Genomic DNA, 21,671 nt, shown 5'->3' on the forward strand with positions numbered 1-21,671 from the left:
AACTGTAGTCTTAAAAATGTGTAACATCTGACCCTGTGCCATTGCAGTCTGAATCCTGATGAAAGGATCATACTAACCTTGATACGTTATTTGCAGCATTAAAAGCAAAAAAATTTGTTTGATATTTAATTTTTCTGAACAATTACTCAGATTTACAAACCCAGTGATTTTCCAATTCAGAATTTTTAGAGAGAAATTAAAACATCCCAAACAGCCCATGATGACACCTCATTACTTGCAATTAATCTTAAACTTTAACCATTCAACAAAAGTTTCAAATAAAAAAGAAGATACAATACCTGAAGAAGGTCACTGAGGTCAAGTAACATGTCTGTGAAGAAGTCAAGGAATATACATGCTTGTTGAATGTTTCTTAATTTCATTAGCAACCCAGAAAAAGGAAGAAATAAACCCCGGTTTAACTGTAAAATAAACCAAATAGGGACTAGGTACTTGGATGCAGCACTTCTGCTAGCAGCCAGCATCCAGCTAACCGTGCAACTCCCCAAAAAAATCCTGCCAGCACCCGCTGCATTTACTGCACAAGTTGTCTATGTGGAGTGATGGTCTCAAAGAATAAGCCAACACCTTGTGTGACTTAGAATACTCACCACATACTGCAGCCCAAGAAAGACTCAATGATAACAAAAAACAATAATAGCAGCAAGATACAATACTCTTACTACATTTTATTTAAGAATGTAAAGCATTGTAAGTCTCCTATGTCAGCTTAGGAGCCCAGGATCCCAGAAAAACAGGTGGAAGAGCAAACTAAGAAAACTGCAATAAGCTTCTTTTGTCCTGTTCTATGAGGACCTGTCAAAGAGCTGGGAAGAGAAAGGCACTTTGGCTACTCTTCTCTGTCCAAGCAAATCAGCTGTTACTTTTGAGTTCTTACTCCCTCCATCATATCCTATGCTGCTGCAAAATATTAGGTCACTGTCTACTACTCATTATAGGCACATTTGGAACTCATAATAGCTAAAACCAAGCCAAAACCACTACAAGTTTCCATGAGATTTTACTGAAAGTAAGCACACTTATAAATATATTGTCTTAACAATCAACCAAAAAAACAGACCATTAAGCTTAAGGTGCAAAGGTAGCCTGCCTTCTCGCTGCTATCAAAGTAACGAACACACGCTGGATCTCCTATCAGCTACTCAGGTGTGGCTTACACATCATAAAAGGGTTCTGGTTTTACCACTAAAAGGAGTGTCAAAGTGTGAGAGGAGGAGAGAGGCAAAACATGTATGCGGGGGTGTATGTGCGTTTGTGTGTGTAGCAATGTGTTAAGAAATCCAGTATCAAAAAAAAAATGCAGGGACGTCAGTATAGTTTCGTACACTGTGGTAACACAAGTATTAGCGTATGTTCTTCTTAAAGTATGCCAGAGTAATACAGTACACGTTTCTCCTAAGTATTATCAGCCGTGGAAGGAGAATAATTCAGATAACGTAATCAGTTTATACATAAACATTTGTCTCACTAAGAATTTTTATCCTTGAGCATTTCTATCTTTAGTTTGCATTTAAAATTATATGAATTTAATACTCCAATTTTGTTACAAAATTCAATACATTATGTTAATATTATTTGGTGGAAGTTAATTTTAGCATTTAAAAAAACCCCACAGCATAGCTGGATATTTAATTAGCTGAAAACTCAGTATGTTTCTGAAAAAATCCCAAATCCTTTATAGATAATATTATGCAAGACATTAAAGTAATTTTAAATTTTAACACAATAAAGGAAATTGCTAACAAAAATCATCTGTAAAATACAGAGATTAGAAATTTACATAGAGCAATACTGAATTCAACACAACTTTTTGGTCAAAGTAGTGAGAAAGGAGAAAATTGAAAGACTTTTAACAAAGAAATTGCCAAGGAACCATACTAGCCAACAGCTCAAACAGATCTAGGAAGAAATCACTACACCAGTTTTATGCTTGAGAAACATTCTAGGTCTGAAAATGTTCCTAGCTCGTTACTGACTTGAAGCATCTGACTTGAACCATGCTCACCTGAGATACCTTCACCAGTGAGATAAACTAAAATTATCACTCATATCTGATAGATTTCATCACACTTTAGGAAAAAACAAACAAAAACCACCCAAAAACATCAAAAGAAAAGCAGCTCATAGGTTACTGAGGCACCAAAGTGAGCAACTGAGTGGTCCTCGAGTCTGTCTGCTGTCACTGGAGACAGAGGAGGAGGCGAGAGCATCAGTGCCAGAGGCTAACTGAGATCCTGGGTGAGCCAGAGAGCTACTTTTCTAACCCAGGCATTTCAGTTACAGTTATGAAATCTGTATACCAAAGTATTCGTCATCCTCCTCAAACTGTTAAAAACACTGTGGTGGAAGACCTAAACCTAATAACACATGACAAGTGCTTAGGCTTTATTACTCTAAGAAAAAAAAAATAAATCCACCTTTTTGTCCAAGTAAGGAGAAACAGAGAGCACTGCATGCATTTATAACAACAAAATATTAGAGCTAACATGATGGGAAATCACTTGCAGTGTTCAAGCAACTCTGAAGCAATTTAGAGCTCCACTATAGATGCTATAACATACAGTTGCTTTGCTCCTTAGAGAAGTTAGTTCCTAAGTGTCCACTGAAATTGTAAGCAAAGGTCACAGTAAAAACATGTCATTTCTGGATTTCATTTAAGGTAGCCTCCAGCAATCTCTCTCCATGATTAGACGTGTAACTGCTACAGCAAAGCAAAAACAAAGGGGAAATTTGAGTCATGCAGTAGCAATGGGTTGGCCTTTACCGTGAATATTGTGAGCACGATTATCAGCAGGAAGTAGTTGTAAAAACAGGCAGTTGTTTTCAAACTCCTTTTCAAAGTTGGAACAGTTCAGGAGAACATACAACAGCTGAGAACAGCAGATAATACTTAATATGTATTCAAAAATTGTACAATCAGAAGATAAATGTTTTCTTTGAAGCTGAAAGAAAACAATGATAATTTTACATACAGAGACTGCTAGCACATGGAAAAGTTCCCAAAGGGACAGAAAGCAACTGATATTGTAGATACACACATAGAAAATAACAGGGCATAAGCACAAAGGGACTTAAGTTAATAATGCACCCAATTAAATTAAAAAAAAAAAAAGGAAACAGAAAAAAGTATTAACAGTTTCAACTGCTTTTCCTTTGCTGTTCATTCTTTAAGATAATTTCACCAAGGTGTGCAATTGACTGTCCAACACTAGAAACTTTTAAATCAAAATGAGATGAGTCTAAAGGCTTTACTTCAAAAGATTTAATTCAAGGGAATGCTTTGACCAATGCGATGCAAGAGATCAGACCAAGTGGCCAGAACACTCCCTTTCTGCCTTTATAATCTAATAATCTGTGGATAACGTGAGAGCACCATGAATCACAGCAATAATGATCTCGTTCTTGGCACCAGAGGAAACAAAAGTTCATGATGAAATGAATAGTACGGGAAACCTAAAACCCAAAGTACCAAAACAAGCATGCATTTGTCCTTCGGACAGGCCTACATTTTACATAGTCCAGCAATTGTAACTTACATGCAGCGAAATACCCTTGGTTCCCAATATTAACATTTAGCAGGAGGTAAAACTGCCATTGGCCGAAGTTACATACAGAGATGCAGAAATAAATTGTGGAAGATGCTTTTAAAATAACTACCATTTACAATAGAGTTGTTCCCCCTCCTTAAAAAAAAAAAAAAAAAAAATCTTGATTTTAGTGTCTGAGAATCTACAATAATCAGGAAACCTTCAAACAATTTGTTTCATGCTACTGTGTCAAACTTCTTCCACTATGTAGCCTGTCATATCTGGGAGATAACAGGCACATATGAGCAGCACAGAGGAAAAAGAGTCTAGTATTTATTTTAGTTACCTAGCTAGTTTTCATAAGTTACCCTCCGAACATTTTTACTTATTTTTACAAGCTTACTACAAAATCAGCCATACCACAGAAAGAAGACTAATGCCAAGGAATCGTGACTGCAACTCACTCAGCAGAAACTGGACATCCATGAGAGCTGTGCTGTCCACTAATGAAGCATTACCTTTTTTTGGTTGAAGCTAAAATGCTAAACTAAAGCCAGATCCATTAAATATATAAAATATTTAAACATAAAGTCCCTCTCTGTACTCAACAAGAGCAATTCAGCTGTCTGCAAACTAAAAAGCAAAGCTTAATAGGAAATCTGACTGAAAAGCAAAAAAAAAAATCTGAGTATTAAATTTTTCTCAACTTCTAAATGAAATGAAAATGAAATATTTGCAATTTCAGTGTTGTGGTTCTGTATAAGCTACATAAGAGATGAGAGCTTCCCAGAAGCACTTACAATAATAAACACGTAGAGATAAGGCAAAAGAGAAGGTGGATATTGAAGTGGAGTGATACCAGGGCAAAAGACTAGTGACAGCACCTCGCTGGCCCTGAACCCAGTTTTCCACCTTTCAGTTCAACACTCAATTCACAAACTTCCCTTTCCATATTTTCATACACCAAGTGATTTCTGATTATGACTTGTCACTAATATATCTCTGCTGCTTTACAAACTTTCACCATTTCAATTAGCAATTAATTAAAACTGACTGACAGCACTGATTGTTTAAAGTAAACATTTCTCTTCCCAATGACATGGAACTAAAATGGTTAGAAAATAGTAACCAAATCCAACACTTTTGCAGAAAAATAATTTCTGGTAACTCTAATAAAAGCTTTGCCTTGAGGCTGAAATCCTACAGAGCCAGTTTCCAAAGTTTCTTAAGTTTGCAATTTTGTCTGTGCAAAGAGGTCCACATAGCACAGGCTGCACTCGAGTATACAAATAAAACCAGAATTTAACAAATCAAACTGGTAAGCACAAATGCCATTTCCATAAAAAGCTATCTTTATTTATGTGTAGATTAAAGCGTGAGCAAAAAAAAGAATTGCATTTTGGTCTGTGGGGGTTTTTTCCTTCTTTGCACACAGCTGCACATCTGTATTTCATAAAACTGTATTTTTCTAGATTCTGTATTATCAAATCCCAACTTAAGGACAAAAAGCGGTGCCACACTCCTTCCCCAGGTAAATCAGGATGTTTCTTTAGCAGTTCCCTTTCAGCACATGCAACACCTCTATCCTCATAGCTAAGACAAAGTTAACAGCAGTAATTCAGCATCGTACTCCCACCCAGGCAGATTATTAAAAAAGACGACAGGCATTTCAGGCTGCATCAGCCTGCCTCATTTCACGGCAGGGTAACTGAAAGGGTTAGAAGAGCAGCTTTCTGCCTCACCTAAGATCTGAATTAGCCTCTTGTATGAGTTCTCCCCTCCTCTGTCTCCACTGACTGTAGGCAAAATGTAGGGCAGCTGGGCTGACTGGGGCCTCACCAGTTAGACGGGATGGATCCAACACCTGCGAGCTACATTAGCCTTCAGACTCCCCAGTGCACGTACAATTCACTCTTTACTAAATTAATCATCATCATAGAATCATCATACAATGGTTTGGGTTGGAAGGGACCTTAAAGATCATCTAGTTTCAACCCCCCTGCCACAGGCAGGGACACCTTTCCACTAGACCAGGTTGCTCAAAGCCCCATCCAGCCTGGCCTTAAACACTGCCAGGGAGGGGGCAGCCACAGCTTCTCTGGGCAACCTGTTCCTGTGTCTCACCACCCTCACAGGAAAAAATTTCTTCCTAATATCTAATCTAAATCTGCCTTTTTTCAGTTTAAAACCATTCCCCCTCGTCCTGTCACTACTTGCCCTTGTAAAAAGTCCCTCTCCAGCTTTCTTGTAGGCCCTTCAGGTACTGGAAGGCTGCTAGAAGGTCTCCCCAGAGCCTTCTCTTCTCCAGGCTGAACAGCCTCAACTCTCTCAGCCTCTCTCCATAGGAGAGGTGCTCCAGCCCTCTCATCATCTTCATGGCCCTCCTCTGGACTCGTTCCAACAGCTCCATGTCCTTCTTATGTTGGGGGCCCCAGAGCTGAACACAGTACTGCAGGTGGGGTCTCACGAGAGCGGAGTAAAGGGGCAGAATCACCTCCCTCGACCTGCTGGCCACGCTTCTTTTGATGCAGCCCAGGATATGATTGGCCTTCTGGGCTGCAAGCACACATTGGTGGGTCATGTTGAGATTCTCATCAACCATCACCCCCAAGTCCTCCTCAGGGCTGCTCTCAATCCATTCTCCGCCCAGCCTGTATTTGTGCTTGGGATTGCCCCGACCCACATGCAGGACCCTGCACTTGGCCTTGTTGAACTTCATGCGGTTTGCACAGGCCCAGCTCTCAAGCCTGTCAAGGTCCCTCTGGATGGCATCCCTTCCCTCCAGCGTGTCGACCGCACTGCACAGCTTGGTGTCGTCGGCAAACTTGCTGAGGGCGCACTGAATTCCACTGTCCATGTCGTCAACAAAGATGTTAAACAGGACCGGTCCCAATACCGACCCCTGAGGAACGCCACTCATCACTGGTGTCCACTTGGACATTGAGCCGTTGACCGTAACTCTTTGAGTGCGACCATCCAGCCAATTCTTTATCCACCAAGTAGTCCATCCATCAAGTCCATGTCTCACCAATTTAGAGACAAGGATGTCATGCGGGACAGTGTCAAATGCTTTGCACAAGTCCAGGTAGATGACATCAGTTGCTCTTCCCCTATCCACCAGCGCTGTAACACCATTGTAGAAGGCCACCAAATTTGTCAGGCATGTTTTGCCCTTAGTGAAGCCATGTTGGCTGTCACCAATCACCTCCTTGATTTCCGTGTGCCTCAGTATAGTTTCCAGGAGGATCTGCTCCATGATCTTGCCAGGCACAGAGCATGCTGTAGCTTTTCTTAATAATTGTCTTTAGAGTCATTCCCATTTAGAAGAACATCTTCAAAAGCATGCCAGGCTAGCTGAACACGCAGCAAGCGTTCAGCACTTTTGTAAACACTGTCCTTAGAGAATACTGTCTTCAAAGGATTCCAGCTAGGCTGTATCCCTAGTGCTACCGACTTCAAGTAAATAACCTGCTTTGTGGGGTATTGCAAAGTATTTACATAGTCGCATGTAAATTTGTAACAAAGCACAACACAACTGAAAAAAAAAGAAGTAGAAAAAATACATTTCTTGTCCCCAAATGCTTGTACAGTCAATTCTCAATTATTCAGGATACCAGATGGATAAAATATGCAAAGAATATCTGTACTAAGCTACTGAAAGATAATCTAGTTAGCATATTTACTTCAGGAAAATAAAATTTAGGCATAGAATGAAAATGTAAATATTAATTTAAAAGTTTTGAGAGACATGAGGTTAATCTTCAATTTGGATTATGTGACCATGTATAAATAACAGTTCGCTATTTTCAAACAACAAAAGGACTCCAAACGAGAGAGAGAGAGAGACCCCGTCCCCTGCACAGTAAATTGAATGAGCGCTGGTGAGGGAAAACAAGAGAGGTTGCTAGGAGAAGCAAGGTTTAAGGAAGAACTTAAAAGAAGAGCGGGGCTGGCAGACAAGAATGGGGGAGAGGCACCAGGAAAGGAGCAAAGCTCAGGCTGCAAGGGAAAAAGAAACAAGAGGAAATAGTAAAATCCCTGCAGAAGACATCCTGTGTCTGAAAAGAGTTAACACACATAAGCAGGTATGAAATTGCACAGTCCAAAAATCTGCACAGAATGACCATTTGATAATAAAGGGGGCATAAAAAAAAGCTGTTGGGAAGGAGGACACTAATAGTAAAGATTTACGTAAATGTGAAGGAGTTCAGTTCTGTAAAGGTTATGACTCTTGTACCAACAGCGGAAGAAAAGTTTAGTGAAACTCAGAGGGGCAGATTTGGATGAACCATTCTGAGATGACAATCAGGGATTCAGCACAGCAGCAACACACGCACTTGGAAATGTGAAGCAGCTCACTGAGACAGAGAAACAGCAGAAACGAGGAGAAAAAAATCACTGCCTGCTCAGAGGTGGCAAAGTCAAACCAGCACTGTCAGGAGCCTGACATGCTGCTTTTCAGAAAACTCCAAATGGAAGAGTTTGGAAAGATGCAGATAAATAAAAAAAATTTTTTTTAAAAAAATATATTAGCACTATAGTTTGCCTGGCACTTTACACCAAAATGAATGAACAGGATAATCTCAGCCTGCCCCAAACTGGCTTGATTCTAGCCCATCACCACCCCCTTCCCTGGGCTGCTATTTGTGCAGCAACATGGCAAACCAGCCTAGGGAACTGTCTGAAATAAATATTTCTTCCTCCCCCCTGCCCTGTTTTCAACTGGATTAACTCCCCAGTTCACATGCAACTGCACAAACACCTGGGCTGATAGAAGCTGGGGACGGACTGGGGGAGGACTGGGCAGGCAAGGGCAAAGCAAGCTGACTTCTTTCTGAAGCCGCGCCAGCTCACGCTGGCTTAAAGCATTCATCAAAACTAGAGCCTGAGACAATCTCTCAGTCACCCATCCCACCTGCTCAAATTTCTCTTTAAAGTAACACTGTTTGCAGAGTTCTCCCCAGCTCGCTCCAAAACACAAAGCCCTCCCTTATCTGAAAGAGAAACCTTAAAACAAATAGGAGCAAAAGCCTGCAGAGTAAGTGCTTTATAGTAAACCAAAACCTTATAAAACTGATAACACCTTCCTTGTTTTAAGTATATACATAGTTCCTGTGTGAAAACTCATCATAGTACTGCTCTGGTTTACCCACAGTAAACACCCAGCTATACTTTTAGAAAAGTACCATTACAATCCTCAATTAAACCAGAACAAAACCAAATTCTGTAGATACAGAATGTTTTACATTTTCCATGCTAGAAGCCAAATGTTACATCTTTGCTTTCATGCCCATACTGATCTAATGCGCTGGTATTAAGTGCTCCTTGGAGAATTATCTCAAGAGACCTTTGCTGGGGTGGGAGCGCAGCAGCTGCCGTACCCAGCGCTGGGGCACGGCGGAGTTTGCACAGAAACTCAGACGCTGCTTTCTGCCAGTATCGGTGAACTTGATTTATCCATGCATAGGCATTATTTAATATCTTACATGTAAAACAGTGCCACTGATTAAGCAGAAAGTTTCTGACACTAGAGATTGGTTGTTAAAAAAAGTACTGCTTCAAAAAGAAATGAATCGCATCCCTGCCATTCCGAGGCTGCTGACTCCTTCATGGCCTTTGGTGGGAAGTCCAACCATCGGATGTGTTAAGTTTCCCATTCTCAAAGGCCTTTAAGAAAATCATATCAGCATATGTCACGTAACACAATGACAGAATAAGCCCTTCTGTATCAGATGCCTGTAGGCACATACCTGTAGAAACCTCTTTCGTTATTTGAACTGGATACTCGCTGCCATGCAGCAAAGGGAGCCCTCGTATTCAGAAAGCGGGCAGCACACGAATGCCTTTCCCCCTAATGGTGTATTCCCATTGATCAGAAAACCTCACCTCAGCAGGTGGGAGAACTCTCTGCATCCCCCCTCCCTCCCACCCACAGCACTCCGTGGGAAACGCCAGGCGTAATGGCTTCGTGGATGTGGGGCAACTGAGCAACACTTTCACAAATGCTACCAAACCGTTAATTACAAGTCTTGTAGTAATCAAAGCAAGTTTGATTAAAGGCATTACAGCAACTCACGGTAACTTCCCCAATCACTTGTCTTCGTTACAGAACTTAAAACGCCGCATGGAGCTGAAAACTGGGAGCTTAAGACTAAGTTTATCAGCAGCACTTGGAAATCAGTACAACACACCACTTTTACACTGGCTGAACTCCTCAAAGCAGTCTGGTTGAGTCATTTTCAATAAAATAAATAGGAAAACACGGAGCTAAACTGATGCGCTGCATCAGTGGGCTGAAAAATCCTCACCCCATGCTTTTACTTTAAGAAATACCTACACTAAATATACAAAATAATTTCTACGTGTTCACTGTAGCAGAAACCTACATAAGTCATAAAAGCACAGAGGCATACACAATTTGATTTTTATTAAAGTTATATTTTCTAAATTGTGCTTGCCTTATGGTTCATAAATATCAGCTTATCCCAAATCAGTTACTAATAAAGCATTTTACCAAATAAAGAATAATTCATCTTGCACAGGTTACGCTTTAGAGTACTGCTGTAAGAGTATTCAGAGGAGGTTTATTTAGCAGTACAGGAGCAGAAAACTCACATTACCTCCCTGGACAGTTAGCCAGGTATCTTGGGGTACAGTAACAAACACAAACACTGAGTTAGCACGTCTGTATTTACCAACCTGAGGACAAAATGCAATATGCAACCATGTCTTCACTTCTACTTCACAGCAATACACAAAGGAGAGATTCCCTTTAGCTGTCCCTGGCAGGGTGAGAAGATACCTTCCCTTCCCGAGAGCCCAACTGAACAGGGCTCAAGAAGAACATAAAAAAAAAAAAAAAAAAAAAAGAAAAAGAAAAAGAACTGCAGTAGCTTTTCTAACTTTAAAAATATCAAATACCAATATTAAATTCCTGTCATGGCTACAGACAAGTGATGCATCATACTTTGAAATGGATACAATTCTCAACATGACACATTCCCCTCCAAGGACATAATATACGGGATTTTAAATTTAAACCAAATTTATGTCTTGAAAAGTTGCCCCTATAAAAAGATTAAATTTGGTCCTTGAACAAGTATCATACAGCAGGTAGAGGGAGGAGTTCATACGGCAGGGAAGAAAGACAACATATCTGAGATTTTAAGGTAGCTAAATTTTCAGAGAGTTCAGTTATTAGAATAAGTCTTCGAGATGATCTATTGAGTAGGGAAAATACAGTCTTGGCCATTTGATACACTTTGTATTTTATCTAGATGAAAAGGTGGGAAATAAGTGCTTCTCCTTTGGAATCAGTTTTCCCCAAGAAAATGTACACTACGCTGTGCCTCGGGACACGGTGTTTCTGTTTCCATTTTTGCCTCTGCCCTGCAAAAAACATTTCATCTTTCTTCATTGTGTTTTTATAATGAAGACAAGTTTCCCCTTCCTTGGTAAAACGCTCTAAAATCTTCTGATTATCTTACTATTATAATACACATTTTGACTCTGGGGTTCCCAAGTCTCTCCAAAGGGCCAGTGAAACAAGCTTTCAAATGTGCTTCTGCTATAATCTCCCTGTAGTTAAATAACTTTATGGTCGATAATTATTTTTCAGACCATGTCCTCACCTTTGAAACACCTAAGCTACATCCTGTCTTAATGCAATGTCCTGATATAACTAGTGGTTTTATGATACGCAAATCAACATAGAACTTTGCCCACCTGCCCAAAACATGCAAAAAGGGCTTAAGAGCCGAGTGACATCCTGAGCTCCTTACAATGAAAACAGAGGCAATGCATATCCCAGATTCAGCTCCCCCTTTCAAGTATGCTAGTCCTAATTTTCATGCCTCTATTATCCAAAAGCTAAGAAGCTCCTACAATAACTTTAAAATAATTTATTCAGTTTAATATTTAATTTGATTTTGCACCAATTTGCTCTAAGAACACTTTGTAAATATACATATCAATTCTCAGTGTTAAAAAAGATAAAGCAAGTGTCAACTCCTTGTTTATTGGGTACTCGAAGGGATCCTTAAGGAGCAAAAGGAAACCCTTTACTGGGGTGAGGAGTGTGGGAGGAGAGGAGGGTAGGAAGGGGCCAGAATACACACACAGCTATCCTACTGAAAACTCAGCTCTTCAGTGAGCGACCTGCTGCAGTTCTCCACTTGTCATGGATACTGCAATTCTGTTGGCATTACTGTCAATATTTACTTCACCTAAGCAGGAACTCCCAAAGCATCCCAAGACAATGTTGCACAGCATCAGTTACGGAACACGCTGAAGTTAATTTACTTGCAAACGGCATTTCTCACGTTCTCAAAAGTTAACAACCTTCATTAAATGGTTTTAATCCAGATGGAAAACGAGGAATATTTTCCTGAAGTGTCATTTTAAACTTTTATCCCTGTATTATCTTCTTTTGAATGCTGTAGCAATGGCAAGCACTTATCTTGTGTCTTAGAGCACAGAGTCTACTCTTTCATTATCAGTTTTTAAGAAGCTGCAAACTTATCTCAGCTGCTGGAATTCTTCATGAGAGAGAAAAAAAAAATCAGTAATGATGTACATATCATCTGCCCCTGGGAAAATCAAAATTGCCAGTGATATGCTGGGAAAGATCTCCTTAGACTCTTTTCACACAGTCTTGCAGCAGTTTTATTGTAACCAAGCAGTGTCATTTCAAGTAACATTCTACAGTGCGCTGATGGCAAGCTCCTACAATACAGCTCTGCTCTGAACAACATCTGAGACTGCTATTGTGAGTCTCGTGTTTACAGCTGCTCACTGATTGTGTCATACTTGCAAAGCTTTCAAGAAAAATGATAACTTTCTTCCCCCTACCACCGAGACTTACAAATTCAGCCTAGGATTTTGATAACAAGCTCGGTACAATACCAGAGCTAGTGAGCCTGCAAAACTTGCTCATCTGCACAATTTTGGCTAAAAATGCCACGTGTTTTAGCCAATACCTTGGAAAAGTATATTCCAGGGTCTTAGCAAAATGAAATAGGAGAGTAATATGCAGAACAGGTCTCCTATATTGTGGGAGGCAGCGTACTACTGTATGAGGTATAGATACACACGGGGGACAAACATATCTACATCATATTACTGCCCTGATGAGCAAGTCATTTTTCTTCCCTTCTGTGCCTCAGTTTCTCCAACCAGAAGATGGGGATTGTAATACTGACCTTCTCCATAAAATGCTATAATTCTACACCTCTATCACCAGGACCCTCTGCTAGGATGGAGCAAACTGGAGTTACAGTTCTGCTGCCAGAACTGTTTCCATATTAGGTCATTAAAATAATATAGTTTTTTTACTAATGAATTTATTATAAAGAAACACACAGAAATAACCTGAGAGAAAGAAGCTGAACTAGGTATACACCCTCTCAAAGCCTGGCCATTCACCTACAAAGGTTTCCACTTGTTTGCTCTTCTCCTGGCCCCACAATTCTTGCATTTCAGATTGCACAGCAGTAACAGCTTCAAAAGGAGAACAGGCAGGGTTCGGCCCTGACTACTCTCTCGGCTTTTAACTCCCCTTACAGAAGCAAATCTGTGTTTTCTGCAAGTCAGGAAGAGGCTTTAGACACCAGCCCTAAAAAAAATAATTTAAAAAAAAAAAAAATATCAATGAGTGCCTGTCATTGCATTGCCCATTAGAAGATGTATCGCTCTGGACTCTGAACAAAGAGAAATTCTCCGTACAGAGCGCTAGCCAAACAAACTGCCGAGTCAAAAGACAGTTCAGCTGCACGCCTGAGCAAAGTGTCACCTACCCATCAGTTTTACACGGCACCCTAAGCGACAGGCTCAAGGAAAACTGGCACAGCGGTGGATGCTGCTTACACCTCGACTTCAGCAAAGCTGAAGACCTGGGTCTGCCATGGTGTTCTTAAAGCCAAATTTTTGAGACATCATGGTTTGGCTAGCTGGCCTAGAAGGTAAGCATAACATTGGCTGGACTGCCAAGTTTGAAGGGCTGTGATTAATAGTCCAAAGTCCAACTAGCAGACAGGTACTACAGGGATCCCTCAGGGGCAATGCTGTCTCGATTAGCAATGAGACAGCAAGGCAGAAGGCACCCCGGGCAGGTATGCAGATGACACCAAGCTGGGGGAGCAGCCAATACATCAGAAGGTGGGGCTGCCATTCAGAGGGATCTTAGCAAGTTGGAAAACCGGGCTGACAGGAGCTGCATCTGTCTTTGAAGCTCTTAAAAAGTTTCACACCCAAGACAGAGTAACCCCTTGCTACAGTACAGGCTGGAACTGACCAGCTAAGGAACGGCTTGCACAAAACAAGCTGGAGGTCCCCATGAACAAGTTGAGCAGGACTCAGCAGCATGCTCCTGCATCAAGAAAGGCCAAGCACGTACTGAGTTGTATTAGAAGTGCAGCCAGCAGTTGAGGGAAGTGGTGGTTCCCCTGTGTTCAGTACCTACAAGGCTGCATCTGGAGAGCCATGTTCAGGTCTAGGTTCTTAAGTACAACTTCAATACTCTGGAGTGACCACAGTGGAGGGCCACAGAGATGGTTGAGGGGCTGAAGCATGTGACATACGAGGAAAAGCTGAGAGAGCTGGGCTTGTGCAGCCTGGAGAAGAGAAGGCTTAAGGGGAGACCTAATGCTGTCTGAACTAGCTATTGAGGGGGTATGAAGAATATGGAGCCAAATTCTTCTCAGACACACACAGAACAAAAGGCAACAGATGCAAGTGGCAGCAAGAGAAAAATCTGATTAGATATTAAGAAAAAAAAAAATCTTTGCCATGAATGTAGTAAAACTCAGAGAGAATATGACATGTCCATTGCTAGAGACAACCAACACTCAACCGAGTAAGGCTTCAGCAATCTACTGAGGGCGTGAGCGGGGAATTGGAAAGATGACTTCCAGAGGCCTCTTCCAATCTAAATTATTGTACAATCCTACGTAGGGCACAGGCTTTCTGGATTGTCTCCTCTGTATTTCATCACCTTCAGATACACTGTCTATATAAACATTTCCCCATATGTACACCTTCCCTGACTGCTGGAGAGCTGGTGGAAAATGCTCTGTATTCTTTCCTCCCATCCTAGAACCTGTCAGTAGGAAGGACTGTTGTGATGAAACACTTCTGTCAAGCTAACTTTTTTTTGTGCAGCTTCTTTTTTTCATGCTGTCCTCATGTTCTGGATACTACCTCTCAGCCAACGTTCTTGGCTCCCGATGGCGCTCCCAACTTCTCCAGTTGCAACAGGAGGAAAGCGACAGGTTTACAGCTCTGCTGGGAGAGCTGCCAACATTATCAGCAAAAACCAAGAACTGGAGCATTCTCTTGTTTCATCATCAAATGACTATGAGAAACAGCGGAGACACTGAAGCCACCAGTTCAAAGACTAAGGAATGAGTACAGCAGCAACCAATACTTTCCTTTGCCACAGTAAGAGCTTAGAGCCTAGGTGGAAGATATAAATATTAAACTGAACATTGAGGAGAATATTTTTCAACTGAAAAACTATAACCTGAGTATGTGCTGGAAATAATTATTGGCAATGAACTGGGTCCTCCAGATGTGACAAGAATGCAGTGATTTGGGAGTCCCTCAGAGACAGCAGCACAGATGCAGTCCATCTGTTGCATTCTCTAGAAGACTGATCCTTTAAGGACCAGAAATTTTCATATAGAAAAGAAAATTCAACTTAGATTCTGCAGAGGTTAACAGCACTCGTGGGAAAAACAAACATTCAACTCCAGATAAGTACAGAATAGAGCGTTCTCTGATTTCAGGTACCAACTGAGATGCAGCAGCTGAAACCTCCAGATGTTTCTTTAAAAGGAGACTTCTTCAGTAATGACTTACAATTATTTTACATTTCTTTCCTCATTTCCCTGGAGATCAAGGATGGTCCACTGGTGATTTCAATGGCAAATTTCAAAAGAAATATTCTCAATTCAGACAGCCCAGCTCTTTTGCCCAACAGGAAAAGTCACAGAAAAGCATCTATAATCTCACAACCTTTGGAGCTGAACAGGCAGAACTTCATTACTCTGAAGCCATGGCATCATTGGGGGGGGGGGGGAAGTGTATTTTTAATGCAATTTAGCTAGAAGGGGACAAAATCCTTGCAAAGCAAGGACACAGTGGTGCTTTCTCAGAAACTAGAAAGTTCAGGTAACCTCTCAAATTTTCTGCAGTCTAACTTGAAACACCAGCTCTTTGTTTGTCCTAGAATTGTGCTGCACATCACAGTACCTGAAATGACAATAACACCTTTGTTTCCCATTGGAAACTGCAAGGCCAAAAGGCTCTCTACAAGCACCACAAAAAGTTAAAAGGACCAATTACAAAAGGAAAAATCTTGTGAAACAGATAAGGTGAGAAATTCTCCTGACAGTAAGACAGAGGCAATGTTTGGAGTTCTGTTTTTTATGTAATAGACTTTCACATTTCATTTAGTACGTGTCATGTTGCTGAATACGCATTTTTACTGCACAATTTTCTCTTCATATTAAAAAGAGAAAAAGCATATTAAAAAGATTATAGCATATTATAAGTTAGACACATTTTTTTGTCTACACTAAAAGGATTTTTTTTTATTCTATACATTTCCCCTCTTTCAAAATTTGCTTTCCATCATAAGTAGTTCATATACGATAACATAAAATATATTGTTCACCATTCCTCCCTGCTTACCAATACAAAAGAATCTGAAGAGCACTCTGATTTCTACTCCCTGTCAAGGCATAAGCTAAGACTTTATTTTTGGCAGACAAGCTGCTCCTTCATTGAAGAAACAGTTATATATCTCCATTTAAAAATACTGATTAGCAAATCTCATAGCACTTTACCAACACATACAGTCAAAACATCACTGAGACTACTGCGTTTCTTCCAAACTGGAAGGATGTTGAAAACTTAAATGATTCACTTACAGCTGATCTAAAGATGAGAGCTCTGCAATTTATGTTTTATTGTCAAATGTTTAAAGGATTAAATCTAAATAAAATAGACAATACACAAGCTTCAAAGCATACGTTATCTTCAACATCTTATTTCCAATTAGCAAGTCAAAATAAAGAAGGCATAGGGAACATTTGGCTTCAAAAGCAGAGCTCTGGAAGAAATCAAGGTTTTGGTTGTTCTGGGTCTCATTTAAGGCTGCTATTTTCCCAAACTGCTGAAACTGGATAAGATGGAAAGATTATTCTCTCTCTCAAAGGGGGGAAAATGGCAGACATACCACCATGTGATTGAGTATTACATCATTCGTACTTACAACAATACTGAGCCAGTCTGGCAGTTAAACTTAAAAGACATTTTCTTCTGCCTTCGAGGAAGGGCATGGACTTGCTATAAAGGCAAGCAACAGTAAAAAGGTTAGAAAAGGCTCAGCTCACAATTTTACTTGGCATGAGATTACAAAATGCTAAAAATCTTTCTTGAGAAGCTTTTCCAGTATGAAGTTTGTGTCTGAAGTATGAAGACTATGTCATGCAACCAAAATCCTAGTGACAAACAGCTGAAGAAATAAGACAGCTCTTGAGAAGTACTTTTAACAATTTTTAAAAAGCTTATACCACTTTCAAGATATGAGGACAGGCCAGGTATGAGAATGAATCTTGTTTTTCCAAAACAAATTTGAAAGGTAATATTGTTTCTCTGATATTCCTTCACTTTGTTCTTATAACACCAAAAAGTGCAAGATAAAAAAAGCTGTGTAAGACTTAAGGAATATGATGAAAGTGGACACTGTTTTAGAAATAAATAAAAATAAATAAAAAATAAAGCTTAAATAATATTTGCAGATAGCAAGCACAGAAGTGCTTATAGGTCTCAACGCTTTTATCCATCCTATTTTGTATTACTGATCTTAATTAAACTATTTAATAATATGAATTTGTCTTCTAAGGCATCATTCTTACTGCATTAAAATGCAAATACACAATCTTCAAAATTATTTTAATGAAGGAGAGCATTTAGTTCTCTAATTGACTTCTAAAGTATTAAAATGCAGAAAACATTAGTGATGGCTACAACCAGAAATATTTTTCAGTGACCGGATCAAAAACATCAATCGTAATTCATCATGTTTGCTACCAGGATTTATTTAAACAAAGCATCAGGGAACACTTTTTTTTTTTTTCTTCTTTTTCTTTTTTTTCTTTTCTTAAGCGGGGGTGGGTGTGCAGGGAAGGAAGGGGAAGTGTCTCCTCCACATCCCACACCACATCCAGCATATCCTCTGACAAAAGCAAGAATGTGCTCCACAATGACCGGCTGTACCACACTGTTTTTTATTTAGCTGGTGTTTGCAACATATTAGCTCCCATCGGGTCAAAACACCACCCAGTTATAATGCTGGTTTTGCTGACATAAGCACCAAAATTCAGACACAGATATAAACTTCTGATTGAAGCAGAGAGCCAACCTAATAATTTCCTCTTTTAAACAAGCCTTAAGAAGATTGTTAAATATTTATTTTCACAAGCATGCAAGGATCGCTGAAGGTCAAAGACATCAGAGGTGTGATCCCCTTCCTTATCGCCCCTCCTTTGTATTTATTTCACTGGAAGGAGGCCTCTCTGCCATCGCATTTCCCTCCCCTCATCCATCACCCAGAACTCGTCCTGCCTTCGTTCCCCTCATTAGTTCCCATGTCTCTGCCACCATGTTTCAAAGCATCGCGCCCTCTCAGTGCTGCTGGTCAGAGAGGGCTGCCCCTCGTATTTTTATCCTGGTATTACTGATGCCTTCATAGCTTTTTTGTTCCTTGCTTCTGTTTCTTACCTTGTTTCACCTTTACCATGAGAATGTCTCATCAGTTCAGAAACCCCAAACTGGAACCTAATTACGAAGAGGACAGGCCACACAATGAATTTTATTAATTATTTTTATGCACGCAATAACAGACCACTATTACATGCACTAAAAATTCCGCTCAGATGCTCCTGCTCTAAGTATTTCTGCGTTACACAAGGCCCAACATGGCGACAGGGCACAGGACTGCCAAACAACAAACCCTTCTTCTACCTGCCCATAATGGGATTCAAGCCCACAGTGACCAGGGCTCCAGTGGACCTAATCCAGAAGCCTACAGACTAAAGCCTGTCCCTTCCTTTCAAAGAGAGGCCGTAATGACTGGTTTTGTCCCAACACAGAAAGGTATGATGGGCAAGGGCAAAGGATCTCCAAAATTAAAACAATCTTGGTGCAACAGCTCTACTGAGCACAAATCCCATGGTCTTCAGCAGTCATACCCATCAATGTGCTTTGAGAAAGAACTGCCTAGAGAGAGACTTGAAACACTCTGCTCTGTAAAGCAATGAATTATTTCTGTAGTCAGATTTCAGAAGAGGATTATTTCGACCTTTACCGTTCAAAATTTCCCTTAAATGAGGAAAACAAACAACAAAGCCATCAAAACCAGCCAAAATCTGTAATCTTGATAGGCCATCTTGTGACCCTGTCCCCCTCTCTATCTCTGCAGATACTTTGTTTAATGCTGCATTATGGAAAAGCTGACAATTTGAATCACCTGCTGGGTACCAACATCCTGAAGGGAAAAAAAGCTGGTCACTCCTCTACACAAAAGCTGGTCAGAATTTCGTCAGCGAATTCAATGGGGCAGGATCAGGTCTCTCCTTGCCAGCTCCAGAGATCAAATACTTTTTTTATCCTGAGTTAGTAACAAGTTAACAGAAAAGCAGATTTTCAGAGTGTGCAATTCTTAAACAAAACATCAGCCTGAACACACACACACACACAAGCAAAATTATAGTCCTCCTGCTTCTTTTGGATGATATATTTAGAAATCCTATTAGCTGGAGAGATCAGCATTCTTATCTGAATTTCCAGGATGCTGTAACATGCAAAATTAGAGCAGCTCTCTTAAGTGGGTCAATTATGACTACTGCACTTACAGCAGCTTTTCCCCTCCCTCCCTCTCTGCAGCATCCATAATGGGCATTTAGCACAAGGATTTAAACAGTAAGATGTTGAGTTGACACACTCCACAATGTAAAGTTCCTTTCCCCTTTCACATTTTCAGAATCTTAAAGGAACAAAGGAAATCACCCAAGTACAGAATCTTTACATTAAAATTACAGTCTCCCTGCGGAAAGCTTCGAGGACTTTCAGTGACAGGGCACCCTGCAGAATAATGCTTGTCAGAATTCACACTCACTATTTTCCTGCCATGTCTGAGTCATGCACAAGTATGGTTTATGGCTTTCCCCTCGTCAAAGGACAAGAGGAGAACGTGAGGGCCACTAACCATCTCCCCAACCCTGTCCCCCAGGTGCAGGACCGTACAACCAGTTTGAAATATTCCAGGTTATTTTCTTCTCAAGAGGGACATCTCTTTAAAAGACACTGCAAATCACCAGATACAAGTAGAACAATTCAAGTACCCAGCATCACTTCAGATACTACAAAGACATCCAGAGAGGACTGACTGAGATGACACAGGACCTAGGGAACCACAGGCTCTTCTGCAGTACAGCTGGAGGCAAGATATCTGAGTTATGCAGCCCCATCTCCTCCTGCCTCGCTGCCCCACTGCCACCCAACCGCAGGCGCAGGGTGACAGCCAGGAGCAGCCCCTGCAGTGAGAGGATGCAGCGGGGAAGAGAACGGGGCCACAACGGAGCGTACAACGTCAACAAGCACATGGAGAGGAAAATTTTACTTTCCTACCGACGGGAATCACGAAACACCTCATTTTCTCTGCAATATACTTCCTTTATACATATAACTCTGTATGGCAAAAAAGTGCAAGGCAGTACTGCGAGTGCAAAATCATATGATTCTCCTTCACTCCATGGAAAAGGAGACTGGATATGCTGGCTTCACGTCATGAGCCCTGCTGTTGAAATTCAGCAGTCCCAACCCTGGCTGGAGGAGAGGGTGACGGGGAGAAATTAAGGTGCAGAAATTAAGTTTCTATTGGTGCCTCTGGCTGCCCTCTTCCCTACATCTCCAGCTTTTTCTCCTGGGGTACCGAACAGGAATGATCACACAAGCCAAGCATTACCAAACACATGAACTATTTGGAAATAGATGCAAATAACATGGGGCAACAATAGCCGCACCCTATGTAAGGGGGCAATTCTTCATTAATAGGTTGAAATTCTCCCAGCGAAAATCCACCCACTCAAAAGCATGCTAATTTTAAAACTTTATTTTGAAATGAAGTGGACAAGCCTTTTCCAAGACTTCAACTCCAAGCAAATGCTTCATTAGGAAGCGTTTCTTTACTGAGACGGTAGTCAAACACTGGAACAGGCTTCCTAGAGAGGTGGTCGATACCCCAAGCCTGTCAGTGTTTAAGGGGCATTTGGACAATTCCATCAATACCATGCTTTAACTTTTGGTCAGCCCTGAAATGGTCAGGCAGTGGGACTAGGTGATCACTGTAGGTCCCTTCCAACTGAAAATACTCTATTCAACTTTCTACAAAGTAGATCACAGAATCACAGAATCAACCAGGTTGGAAGAGACCTCTGGGATCATCGAGTCCAACCATTGCCCTGACACCACCACGTCAACTAGACCAAGATCTTGGTGCTCTTCACCACACACTCCCCCCCAAAAAAATCTAATGAAATGAAACAAAGTCATTTGGTTTCGTAAATATTATGTGTATTTTTAACCATGCAATTTAAAATCCATTTTTATCTCTTATGTCCTTATCACATTCAACACTTGAGCAAAACACATTTCGAATGCAACTGTATTTAATCAAAAGTAAAAGGTCAGTTACTAAAAAGAAAGTCCTTAACCAAAAAGAAATAGAAACTGGTTTTATTAACTTGCTTAACTAGAGCTCTTAAATTTTGTTGATTAAAGCCTAATTTCAAAAGTTAACTTTTTAATTGGGAACACTAGGGCCTGCTGGCTCCAGGAAGTTTCAGTAGAGGTCAAAAGATTGCTGGAGATCTAATTTTTCATTTCTAATAAAAAAGGAAGTCTTGCCCTTTTCCTTGCAAAGATAGACCTTGAAGTGTTAGTAGAGAAACAAAGAACGTCTCCATCAAAGGCTCTCATGGCGAGGTTATACAAAGCTTCCCCAGACAGTATGGAAGCACAGAGCCTGATAATGCTCCAGAGGAAATTAGCTGAACTTCT

General features: G+C 40.6%; 1 protein-coding gene across 1 annotated transcript in view; it reads right to left on the reverse strand.

Moving 5' to 3' along the window:
- The window catches only part of BRF1 (BRF1 RNA polymerase III transcription initiation factor subunit), a 181,435-nt gene that overhangs the window by 109,841 nt on the left and 49,923 nt on the right, over positions 1-21,671 (reverse strand). The window contains exon 4 of the mRNA XM_068400188.1: positions 300-331. Within this exon, the coding sequence (XP_068256289.1) occupies positions 300-331 (32 nt within the window). The remainder of the gene's footprint in view (positions 1-299; positions 332-21,671) is intronic.

Source organism: Nyctibius grandis, chromosome 4, assembly GCF_013368605.1.
Source record: "Nyctibius grandis isolate bNycGra1 chromosome 4, bNycGra1.pri, whole genome shotgun sequence".
Lineage (NCBI taxonomy): Eukaryota > Metazoa > Chordata > Aves > Nyctibiiformes > Nyctibiidae > Nyctibius > Nyctibius grandis.